Consider the following 13,507-nt stretch of genomic DNA (forward strand, 5'->3'; position numbering starts at 1 on the left):
GGAAGCCTAATCCGAACTAGCTAGTCCGTGCCGCGTGTAGCCGCGCGGCACGGAGTCCGAACTAGCCGGCATTTAAAAATGGCGCCGGCCGGCTTTATGCAAATGAAGCCCGGGAAATTCAAATCCCGGGCTTCATTTGCAACTCCGTATGACTACATTACCCCCCCCCCCCCAGTTCAAACTAGGGGGGTAGTGTAGACATACCCTTATAGATTGTTCAATGCCAAACAAGGCAAAAGGATCTTCATTTGAGGGAAGGGATCACTGCAGCTCTCATGTGATGACACAAGGTAGATTCTCCAGCCTACTGACAAATGAGGATGTTATTTCAAATGGAATTAACAGGCATAAACTTATATTTGAATAAAACCTGAGGCTGTCATGTAAATTACCTTAAATTTTCTAGCAGTTTAACATTAATTAACTGTTAATATCCTATTCCTGGGTCTAGAATTGCAGGAAACAAGCCATGATCATAATATGGTTTTTCATAGAGACCCTTATCGTTGGAAAAAAAAATAAAATAGGTCTTAAGATTCAAAAGGTGACAAAAGCTCAAGAAATGATTTTGCAAAGAGTCAAAAAACCCAGTTCTTAGAATCCACTTTCTCTGAATGAGTTATCAGCTAAATGAAGCTTGATACACTTGTCTTTATTTCTTAACAAATCCTTGAGCTTGTACAGAATCAAGTTATCCTTAGGAAAACACCTGCATGACACTGAAGGAGTATTTGAAACTATTTTCTCTATCTAGTTCTGAAGCACCTTTTCACCTCTTGCAAAGCAGTTCATGGCTTCTCATTACTGTTACTTGTAGATCTAATACAGAAGCTTCCCACCACCCAGTGAGAGCAGCTTACTAGAGCATTGGCTACATTGCATCTTTAGTCTCTGGGGTCCAAACTTTGAAAAAGATTTTGGTTTGATTAAGTAGACCTTATCTGGGGAAAGTTTAGCCTCCTAGAGTTTTTCCCATTAGTGTGCACAGATGCCTGAAAGAAAACTAAAAGGAAAGAGAAATGTCATAAAAACACAAATAGCAATCCAGAATCAAGCAATAAACTCAGTCACATGTGAATGTGTTCTTCTTTCCCTATTCCTCAGACTCTACTGTTAATATATGTATATAATCTTATTAGCGAATTGCATTTATCTTTAATTCAGTTGTCAGCAAAATTATACTGCGTGTACAGTGTTATTTTATAGGCTATTCAAAATAAATTTAAAATGAAGTTTTAAAGATGAAAGCTTCTGCTACAACAATGTTTTCCTTTCATTTGGAGACTGGACAAAACTACCACTTTGCTGATCTGTATTTTTTTCTTTTAAGAAGAAAAAAAACACTGAACACTGTAATTTATTGAATGCCTCCCTGAAAGCAAAGAGATTGACTTTCTGTCTGTGACTGCCAAAAATTTGTCACTGTAAACACTAGGATAGATTAAATTTTAAATAATAAATTCCCATGAAAGAGAGGTCATACTGTCATATAATCATTTTCCTCCATGAGATTTCTGTTTCCTAAAGTATATTGACTGAGGTGATTGCTGGTAAATATATAATACAGCCTGACTGCCCTCTAGGAGTCAAAAGTGAAAACAATTGACAATGTTATGTTTCTTTAGCATCGTTTAATACATTGCATCTTAACACATAAAAATGTTAACTTTACAGAATAGTGTTACTTTAACTGACAAGACCAATAACATTCTGGCTTAAGGCAGCTCCTTAAATTCATGCTTGATATTGTTCCATACAGGTCATGCATAGTTTGGTAAAGCTTGTGAGAGGAAATATGGCAATTTTCATGGTGTTTGTTGGTTCAAGTAACAAGCTTAAGCATTGATTCTAATTTCCAATACAGTGGGCAAAATTAAAAAATCTCTTTCCACCCCTCATTTTGGACAGTCTCAATCAGTGAAAGAGATTCTCGATACATATGCTGCTGTGATGGGCCTCTAAGTGCGTCTACACTGCACCCATAACTTGACTTAACCTATGCAATTGGAGCTACGCAAATTGCATAGCTTATTTTGAGTCAATTTCGAAATAGCTTATTTTGAAATTTGGCACTGGCTATACAGCTGTTTTTTGAAGAAAGTGCTTCAGGGGTTCCCTTCTCCTCCTTCCACCAGCAGGCTCCCCTGCAGGGGATCAGTGTCCTCTGCATCACTGTGCTTGATCAGGAGCAGATGCTGCCCTATGAGTGTAAACTTGGGCCTGTGCCACATGTGGCACTGGTGTGTGTTTCCCAGAATCCTTAGTGGTGGTTTGTGGTGAGAAAGTGTCCCCATACAAAGTCCGGAGTAATACTGGCCTGTCCAGGAACCTTGTGAGAAGGAGCAATGGATTCCTGTGTGGCATCTTCGTGGGGCTGTGCACTCCGGACTGGTGCTCCAAGTGCACCCATGTGCACAGGCTGCTGTGCGATTCCCAGGACAAGAAGGACAAGCAAGGAGTGTGCAGCTACTTGCACTCAGCCACCCATCCCCGTGTGTAGATAGGGAAAGGTAGAGAAATCACTTGATGTGCCTTCCCTGGTCTTGTCTGAGCCCTGGGAGACATCCTGGGATTGAGGGGGGGGGGGGGGAAGATGGGCATTGGCTCCAGGCTGATGACCATCTCCTGGCTGGTGGGCATTGGGTCCAGGCTGGCCTGCTCCTCCTTTTCCTCCTCCTCCTCATTCTAATCATTCTGGTCCACAGCCCCACAGCCCCTCCTCCTGGAGGCTGACGATGGGTGTGTCCATGCTGGAGTCCACAATGGGGGTGGGGGAGGATGCCATCCAGGATGCCATCCAGCTGCTGGTAAAAACGGCAGGTCCAGGATGCCGCTCCAGAGTGGGAACTTTGTTCCCTGGAATTGGTGTAGGCCTGGCACGGTTCTTTAATTTTCCTGTGCAACTGGTCCAGCATGCACATGTGGCCCATCCTAGGCCAGGATGGCGGCCATCCGGCCGTTCACATTAGCATTCCTGCACCTGATGCAGAGATGCTGCATTTTCCTCTCCTCGCCCTAGACTTCTATGCGATCCAGGATCTCTGCACCAGTCCAGGATGGGACCCTCTTCTGCCCTGACTAAGGGCACCTGAGCTGGCTGCCAGCACACTGGCAGCGACAGGTTGCTCGGAAGGAGCACTGGGGTCTTCCCAGCAGCAGAAAAGGCTGTGCAGGGTCCTGCTATGTAGCACGGTGTAAACAGGGCCTGTGTCATGTCATAAGCCCTTTCCCTTCTGCCTGCAGCTTTAAAGCCTGCAGGGGAAGGGAAATTATAGAAGGGGTTTGGACAGAGTAGCCACTAAGGCAGCTCTGAGAAGCCCTGGAAGCCAGTTGTTTTGCAATAAGAAGCCCGTTCTTTTTAAATAATTTTGAAATAATAGGCTTGTTGTATGGATGCTCACCTTGGTATTTCAAAATAACGTGAGTTATTTCAAAATAACTCTGTAGGTGTAGACATGCCCTTAGAGACTAACAAAAATATATTTAGTATCATGACCTTTTTGCCCATGAAAACTCATGATAATATATATATATATTGATATTTATATTGATATTGTTAGTCTGTAAGGTGCTACAGGACTACTAGTTGTATCCAAATAGTTGTATCCAAATCGATACAACCGCATCTGCTCTAATCCCACTGACAGAGACCAGAAGCTTCAGGATCTCTACCAAGCATTTATAAACCTCAACTACCCACCCAGAGAAATAAAAAAGCAAATTGAAAGAGCCAGACGAATACCTAGAAACCATCTCCTTCAAGACAGACCCAAGAAAACCAACAATAGAACACCACTTGTCATCACCTACAACCCCCAACTTAAACCTGTCCAACACATTATCAATAAACTACAGCCTATACTGGAACAGGATACCATACTCAAAGAGGCTCTGGGAGACAGACCCATAGTCTCCTATAGACAACCACCTAACCTCAAGATGATTCTTACCAACAACCACAGGACATACCACACTAATACCAACCCCGGTACCTTCCCTTGCAACAAACCCCGTTGCCAGCTTTGTCCACATATTCATTCTGCTGATACCATTATTGGACCTAACCAAGTGAGTTATAAGATCAAGAACACATATTCCTGCGCATCCAGAAATATAATCTATGCTATCATGTGCCGAAAATGTCCGTTTGCTATGTACATTGGACAAACATCTCAGACACTTCGCCAAAGGATTAATGCCCACAAAACAGATATCAGACAAGATCACAACGAAAAAACAGTTTCTTGCCATTTTAACCAGAAAGGACACTCTCTCAATGACTTAACCACCTGCATTCTGCTACAAAGACCTTTTACATCTGCACTTGAAAGGGAATCCTCTGAACTGTCATTCATGTTAAAATTCGACACTTTCCAAAAAGGACTCAACAAACACTTGAACTATCTCACCCATTACCAAGATAGTTTCCCCAATTATCACCTCTAATACCATTAACTCACAAACATCCCACTCTCCCTACCTCTAATATCATCAATTCACAGACACTTACCTACCTTCCTTCCCCCCCCCCCCCCCCCCCGCATCCCCCTCCTGTTCTGCAATGTGATTTGTCCTTTTCATATTTGTTCATTTTTTTAATTGTATCCTTTGGTATATATGGTTGTGACTACTTTCTTCCACTGTTTGATCTGAGGAAGTGGGTCTGGCCCACGAAAGCTCATCATCTAATAAACCATCTTGTTAGTCTTTAAAGTGCTACATTGTCCTGCATTTTGCTTCAGCTACCCCAGACTAACACGGCTACATTTCTATCACTATCCAAATAGGTTATTTTTAGAAAAATAAAGAGAATACAGGGGAAGTTTTTTACAAAACACACTCATAAACAAAGAAAAAGCTCATTTGAGTAAGGAGCAACAACTTATCATTTATAAACAGAGTGCAGCTGCATATAGATAAGAGCCTACAGTCTAGCTTAAACAATTCCAGAAGGCAATCAATCAGAGATCTTCTCAAAGCCTTATGTGGAAGTACAGCAGAAACAGATTCTAAAGAGGCAGAACCCAGACTGCTGTGCTAAATGTTGTTACTGCAGGGCTCTCTTCTGTAATCTGGTAATTACAGTATTAGCCTAGTATTATGAACTAATCCCTACCCAGCATTCGCCAATTGAACAAAAGCCACTAAAACCAAATTCTGTCTTTTGATACACTCATGTTGTTCCCACTGGTATCAACAGGAATTACACATACAATTAAATGCAAAGTAAATGAAAGTGCAGTAACTAAAAGCACTTTGGGATCAAATTCTCTGCCCACACCTAGTCTGTTTCCCCAAAAAGCCAATAAATATAAAAAAGTCACATTCTATTATCTTAAGAAACATATCACTGAAGGCAATATAGTGCAAATAAATTACAATGATTACTCAGATGTATAACTAATGACATCTGGCTTCATGACGTTTTTTACATCTCATAGATGAATAAGCATATACCTACACTACAACACTATTTCAAAATAACTAGTACTATTCTGAAATAACTTAGTCCATGTCTACACAGCAAGCAGTTATTTTGAAATAGTGTCAAAATACTGTCAAGCTGGAGGACTTCTTACTCCCACTCTTGTAACCCTTATTGTATGAGATATAAGGGAAGTCAGAGGAAGAGTGCTCTATTTCGAAATAAGTGCTGTGTAGATGCTCCATATTTCAAAGTAAGCTACGCAATTGATGTAGCTCAATTTGCGTAGCTTATTTCACGTTAAGCCCTGTAATGCAGACGATCCTAAGAGATTCACATATGAAGTCACGTAGTCTTCTGGTACTCTTTGAAGGATTAGGAGTCCATAAATCAAAGAACGATTTGATCAAAACCTAGAAATGTAATTTTTCCATATTTATCTATATAATACTGATCATCTTCATCTTATATATAAAAGAATTCCCATACATACCCACATTCAGGATCAGAGACTCTTCTAGTAGAAACATTGATGTGTCAGCCATTTCTAGACCATGATGCATTTGAAAACATATGGAAAAATGCTTTCCTGCATGACTTTCCTCTTAGTGTCAGTGGGTATTTGATACACTTTGCAGAAAATGTTTTAAAGAGTGTTTCAGCCAAATTATTTCATTTATGAAAAACATGAAGATCAGAGTTAGTAGATGGTCAGTCATGATCTCTCTCTTATTTGATAATTATTTTTATCTGAATTTTCCATCTCAACTGCAGGTAGAAGTCATAGGTAGACTCACTGATAGGATTTAGCTGAAAATTTTGCATTAACTCTTTTCTATGGAAATTTGGATTCATAGATAATAAAAAAAAAATCTTTCTGAAAACCAAAAGCAAACTAAAAACCCAGCTTTTTTATGAAAAGGTGAAATCTTCCACTGAAATTGTGTATGAAGACTTTTAAAAAATTAAAAAGATTTCCCTGTGGGGGAGGAGGATTATGACCAGTTCTATTCTCTATCATCAATGGGGCAGCAAAAGCTGTCTAAAATGAGCTGAAGGGCTCCTGCTCTACCTACTTCAAAGGCCCTCAAGCATAAAGCATTGGTGGGGGAGAAGAGAGAGAAATACCTGCATCTGTTGCAGTCAGTGCATGGGCAGAGGAGAAACCTCCACCCTCCAGAGAGCACAATGGAACACCTCTGATTTTTCTCATGCTGAGACATGGCCTGAGGGGCACAGGTACTTCTTGCCTATTCCCCTGTTGTCTCTGCAGAGGGGCTTTTTACCTGCCCTTCTTACTCTGAAAAGAAGTTCCCTCTCCAGCTCCCACCCCCATCAACTGAGACAGCCTCTTGTAGCTTCCAGGTATTCTCCTCCATAGGTTCCTTAAGGTTTAGGGGCTATGAAGTAGCTGCAACCAAACATACCTCACTTTACTTCAGGAAACTGCTGCTGCCCCAGCTAGGTCTACCCTCTGCTATGATATGCATGTAGGCCTCTGCATGTAGGCAGGGTTTCTTCTTGCAATCAGGAAAGGCAAGAAAGACCATCAGGGGCTTCAATGTTCAACACTGATACATATATAGGTGTGTATGCATGTATGATTAGCCATCTGGGGTACTCACTTTTTTTCAAAAGTGACAAGACAAAAAAATAAAAGCAGCCACACTCTGCTAATCTTTTTTCACAAAACACAACAAACTGAAAGTAAGTGGAACCAATCATTTCTTGAAAGCTTGGACAAATGTACTTTTTAGCAATGAGCAGCTGTTTCTGTTCATGCAGAAAATGAATTTACCTCTAGCTACTAATCTCTGTCTTCTCCTGCTGTTCTGTGGGGTGCAGTGGTGAAGATTGATCTGATAATATCTTATGTTTTTCTTTGTCACAAAATACAAAAAACAAAAAGTAGAAGACATTAATTACCTCTTTGAGTGTGGTGCAGGAATTCCTGGCAATACAGTCTTTTCTCCATAGAATATTTTGGGATAAAGTTTCATAAACTTTTGATGAGCTTCTTCAGTGGTGTGTGGGTTGTTCCTAAAGAAATTTAAAAAAAGAACAAACTGTAAATCTTGGTAATAAGTACTATGTAGGTTAGCTGGATCTGCATGAAAACTCCCAAAGACTTCCATGGGAACAACCGTGGGAATTGAATCTGTTGTTCCTATAACACAAAGGGAGCACAAAGTTAAATTCTGTCCTCAAAGTGAGCCATGCAACTCACACAAAAACGGTTCTTTCTCGCGGCTTCAATGTTCCAGTTTATGTAATATCACGCTTATTTAGAACTATAAAAAGAAATAGATTATAACATGGTATCTGGGGAGACAAACTTATTTTAAAAGGTGACTTTTATAATGGCTTTTCTTGAAAGGCCAGAATAAGTCATTGAGGAAGTAAGAGCCAAAAATGCTCAGTTCCCTTTCAAGCATCAAAAATAAATAGCTAGGTTTTCCACAGAATTCAGTATCCACCAGCCTTAACTGGAAATAATGGGAGCTGATGGGTGTTGAGCACTCTGGCAAATCTGACCCTAAGGGCACGTCTACCCTGAAATAAGCTAAAGCGCTAACGGATTAAAGCCAAAATAAGATATGCAACTTTAGTTAAAACAATTGCGAAGCTTAATTGAAATAGCTTAATTCAGCTTTTGGCACTGTCTACACAGCAGGAAGTCCGAGAAAAAACACTCTTTCTCCGACTTCCTTTACTCCTCCTAAAATGAGGTTACAGGAGTCCTCCAGCTCTACATAATCTCAATATTATGTGGAAATAATTGCTTGTAGTGTAGACATGGACTATGTTATTTCAGAATAACATCAGCTATTCCCAAATAACACTGCTGTGTAGCTATACCCTAAGGGAACTTTGGACAAGGTGACTGGCAAGTCACATTACGTCAATTTTATGTGTGCTGAAGAATGTATCCACTGATACGCTTATACCAATAGCAATGCTAGCAGCTAATTCTGAAGTAAAACTAAAGATTTATTTGATAAGAAAAGGAAATGAGAAGTCAGTACAGGTAAAATAGATGTATAGGTGAATCAGTCTGAAATCCCAAATGATGGCAGTGATGTAATAAACTGCCAGTTTCCCAAAAGTCTTTTCAGGGTACCCAGATTGTCTCTGGGTATCTCCACTTTGCACCTGGTACATTTCTGTGTAAGAGTCCAAACAGCTCAGAGATGAAGAATCTTTCCTAGAATCATATTTATATGTTCTGCTAACAGAAAGCAAGCTAACAGTCTCTTTAGCCAGCAAGTGAGGAATGCACTTTAAGTCTCTGACTTCCCATCATCACATAATGACCCTTTACTTTGGAATTAACATTTTTCCGATAATGTCCTTCATTAGCATCCCACAAGGCTGTTATGAATTCTGATAAATTATTTAGTTATAGGGATATACAAAGAAAATGTTTGCTATTACATTAGGACAGAAAATAGATAAGTAAAAACAATGCGTGAGACATTCCATTTATGACGTTTAAATACCCAAAACACTTATACATATAATAATTACTTTGACCTACTACACTAATACACAAGTGAATTGGCCTGAACATTCTGATATGACCTAGTCTGTGTAAAACCCTCATTCTCCAGCTCAAATTTCACTCTGCCTTCTTGTTTTTTCTAAAATACTGTGCTTTGAGATACCAATTTATTTTTCTACATTCCCTTAGTTTTTGTAAGCCAAAGTTGCCTTCTGCATTGCTAGTTATCATCTTCCCCATTAGAGACATTAGACCAAATTCATCTTTGATATAAGAGGACACATTAAAATCAATGTAGTTGCACCTATTTAAAACCAAATGTGAATTTGGTGCACAATCCTATGGGATTGTTACAAGTGTATGGTGATATTAAGATCTGAGGCATGGTTTATGGATATAAGGGGTTTCTTTTTGCTCTCTAGACAACTGAAGTTCAAAATTATATTATGCTATCAATTTCATAATAAATTCAAGGTTATTTATACACTAATTTTATATTCTGAGGCGATTACAAAATAAAATGTAAGATTCCCTAGTCAAAACCATCAAGCAATAATTTCCCTAAACAGCACAATTTTAAAGTTTCCCTGGAAAACCATCAAAGTACTTCATAACTAGAAGTCAATAGGCAAGCTCTGCATGAATTAAGTACTGCATATGAACTGAATTGCATTAGGAATGAAATCATCCCATTATATCCAGACTGCAGATCCCATAAGAAGGAGTACATCATAATTGTGTCTCATTCAACCATCTGGTTTTGCACAAAAAAATATAGCAATGGTAAATGGTAAAAACGGTAAATCTCTCCAAAGTTGCTGGACATGAAAGTGTGCAGAAGTTTTATATATGGGAGGAACGCCCCACACAATGAGTGTAGGAAAAGGGCACACGAAAGCCGAAATAGAAATATGACACTATTGTGAGAATGCAGATTATAATGAGTATGAAGTGTGTCATTTACTGCTACAATAACAAGATTTCATTTTCTCCTAACACCATGCAAATATTGATTAACAGAACTGAAATTGATGCAACCATGTATGTATTGAGAATCATTCACAAGAAGAATGCACAATGAGTTATTAATCATGTGAAGGGCCACTGGAGTGGTTTGGCATATGTAACATGTCTGTGTAAGAACATCTGCTCTACCTGGACAGGGACATGCAAACTGGTTGACAGGTCTCCAAAGGGGGGTAGTAGAATATACTCGGGTAAGGTGGGAGCATGAGATGCTTTAGTAGAAAAAAAATGTTACACGCATAGTCAATCATAGAATACTAGGACTGGAAGGGACCTCGAGAGGTCATCGAGTCCAGTCGCCTGCCCCCATGGCAGGACCAAATACTGTCTAGACCATCCCTGATAGACATTTATCTAATCTACTCTTAAATATCTCCAGAGATGGAGATTCCACAACCTCCCTGGGCAATTTATTCCAGGGTTTGACTACCCTGACAGTTAGGAAGTTTTTCCTAATGTCCAGCCAAAACCTCCCTTGCTGCAGTTTAAGCCCATTGCTTCTTGTTCTATCCTCAGAGGCCAAGATGAACAAGTTTTCTCCCTCCTCCTTATGACTCCCTTTTAGATACTTGAAAACAGCTATCATGTCCCCCCTCAATCTTCTCTTTTCTAAACTAAACAAACCCAATTCTTTCAGCCTTCCTTCATAGGTCATGTTCTCTAGACCTTTAATCATTCTTGTTGCTCTTCTCTGGACCCTCTCCAATTTCTCCACATCCTTCTTGAAATGTGGTGCCCAGAACTGGACACAATACTCCAACTGAGGCCTAACCAGTGGAGAGTAGAGCGGAAGAATGACTTCACAACACACCTCTTAATGCATCCCAGAATCATGTTTGCTTTTTTTACAACAGCATCACACTGCTGACTCATATTGAGCTTGTGGTCCACTATAACCCCTAGATCTCTTTCTGCCGTACTCCTTCCTAGATAGTCGCTTCCCATTCTGTACGTGTGAAACTGATTGCTCCTTCCTAAGTGGAGCACTTTGCATTTGCCTTTATTAAACTTCATCCTATTTACCTCATTTTACCCACAACAATGAATAACTAGCAAAGCTGACTCCTCCAGGCATATCAGGTCCTCAGATGACCGTGTTCCCTCTAAGGAGTGCCCTCGCATAGGCGCGCACCAAAAGTTTGCCTCCTGCCGACCTCCTCAGCAGAGCCACGCAGTGGCTGCTCAGCTACTCCATGGCCAGAGTCAATGGAGGGCGGCTTCTCAGTCCCAGGAGAAGCAGGGCAGCCACCACCTAGCCCTGGCTCTAGCTTCAGCCCTTCCCCAGGGCTGCTCCGGTAGCCGCAACTGGGGCCAGAGCCAGAACCACATCTCAGGTGGCAGCGGCGGCCACGGCTAGGTCCAGAGCTGCATATTGGATGGTGGCAGCAGCATCGGCCAGGGCCAGAGCTGGAGCCACATGGCAGGCAGTGGCGGTAGCTCCGTGTTAGCTGCTCTGGCAACCCCAGCCAGGGCCGGGACTGGAACTACGTGTTGGGCATGCAGCCACTGGCAAGCTCAAAGTATAATCAAGGCACTTCACCAACTGTAGTGGGGCAGGCAGTGCTCCTGGGGCTGGGAAGGCACCAGCCATCCAGCAGCGCCCGGCTCAGGAGTGGGGTGGGGTGCGGGGCAGCCCCTGGGCCGGGAGAGATGGGCACTGACCCTCTGTGCCAGGGGTGCGTTGAGAATTTCCCTCGCTGCTCCCTAGGGAGGAGCTCAGTGGTACCACGAGGTGAGTGGGATTGGCAGGCCCACATGGACCCATGAGGCCGGCAGGGGGCTGTGCCTGTGAGCACAGGGAATCAGCTACGTAATGGGCTTCCAAGCAAGCAGGGTGAGCAGCCAGGTAGACAGAGAGAGATGGAGGAGTTCGAACCAGCCGCAGGGAGCAGGAAAAGATCAGAGAGGGGTACAGGCTGCCGACATTAAATGGAAGAAGATGGGCTGATCCCCTAAAGACACAACTGCATATAGAAAGTGTGGGGGCAGGGAGGAGGGAGAGACGGCAGTGGCTGCAGCTGATACTCCAGCATTTTGATCAGGACAGTTTGGGAGCTGCTTTGCAAGGAGGAGAAATGTGGTCAAGGCCTATCCTAAGAGAAGAAGGTGGGAGTTTAGCTAATGTTGCTGCAGCAGCCCCACAGGGCTAATAGGTTATCATGCCAAGGGCTGTGAGCTGCAGCTTTTTCCCAGAGTGTCTCTAGTGGGATGAGGGGGGATTTGGCAAACTTTTTTGAAACTCAGTCAGAATGAAAAATGTCCTACTTTGTTTTGTTTTCTTTCTATTTTGAATAAGATTGTTTTTTTCATACTAAAGAAACATTGTTGCCAGGATTAAATCACATCTTCAGCAGATATGCAAAATTGCAAGAGTGGTCAATAAGCAGACTGTGGAACAAATACAGTACATTGGCACTTAGGGTCAGCCATAATAATAAGGATGAGTGGGTAAAAGTTCTGATTTCATAGTTCTTTTTATTCTTTGCAACTGGGAAAGGGCTTTAGTGTTCTATCTTCCATATATATAATGTTAGTAACTGGTGCATGCAACGGTGGCACACATCTGAACAAGCGCACATGACGTCAATATTTTTGGTGCACAAGACAAAACTCAGTCTGTTCATGGATGGAGACTCTTACGGTATGTCTACACTACCACCCTAGTTCAAACTAGGGTGGCTAATGTAGGCATTCGAACTTGCAAATGAAGTCCGGGATTTAAATATCCCGGGCTTTATTTGCATGTTCCCAGGCACCGCCATTTTTAAATGCCCTGTAGTTCGAACTACCTGCCCACGGCTACCTGCGGCACGGACTAGGTAGTTCGAAGTTAAGCTCCTAATTCAAACTACTGTTACTCCTCCTGCAATTGCTAACAGGCAGTTCTTCCATTGGCTTCCATTGAGCTTTTAGTTCATGCAGGAGATTACCAGGATCTGTTGGTGTTATATATGCACATCATGTCATTAGAAATGCATTAATATACATATAACAATGTCTTTGTATAATGCTATGAAAGCTTAGCAGAAATCCATCAAAGTGCACAGAGCCATCTGACAGTGTTCTTTCTAAGGGTATGTCTATACTGTCACCCTAGTTCGAACTAGGGTGGCTAATGTAGGCATTCGAACTTGCAAATGAAGCCTGCAATAAGGAGTAACAGTAGTTTGAATTAGGAGCTTTAATTCAAACTACCTTATCCGTGCTGCGTGTAGCCGTGGGCAGGTAGTTCGAACTACGTGGCATTTAAAAATGGCAGCACCTGGGAACATGCAAATAAAGCCCTGGATATTTAAAGAGAATAGGTCCAAGGAATGAGGATGCAATCAAATAAGTTTGTGAACCACTAAGTAAGACATTTGGATAAAAGGTAGTGTCTCCATTTCTCAGCAGAACCAAAAATGTGATATAAAGAACTAGAGACTTGGGTAATATAAGGGTAAATGGTAATGCTGCACATTGACTGCAGCTTTTCTACCTCAGCTGGTACAGAAAATTATGACCTGAGGTCACATTATGTGCTCTACATCCAGTCTCCTCTGTGTGAGATGACT

At 41.6% G+C, this 13,507-nt stretch overlaps 1 protein-coding gene across 3 annotated transcripts in view; it reads right to left on the reverse strand.

The window, feature by feature from the left end:
- Positions 1–13,507, reverse strand: part of CNBD1 (cyclic nucleotide binding domain containing 1) — a 312,853-nt gene that overhangs the window by 279,497 nt on the left and 19,849 nt on the right. For all 3 annotated transcript variants that reach the window (XM_025179439.2, XM_075919792.1, XM_075919791.1), the window contains one exon: positions 7,352–7,465. In XM_025179439.2, the coding sequence (XP_025035224.2) occupies positions 7,352–7,465 (114 nt within the window). The remainder of the gene's footprint in view (positions 1–7,351; positions 7,466–13,507) is intronic.

This window comes from Pelodiscus sinensis, chromosome 2 (genome assembly GCF_049634645.1).
Source record: "Pelodiscus sinensis isolate JC-2024 chromosome 2, ASM4963464v1, whole genome shotgun sequence".
NCBI lineage: Eukaryota > Metazoa > Chordata > Testudines > Trionychidae > Pelodiscus > Pelodiscus sinensis.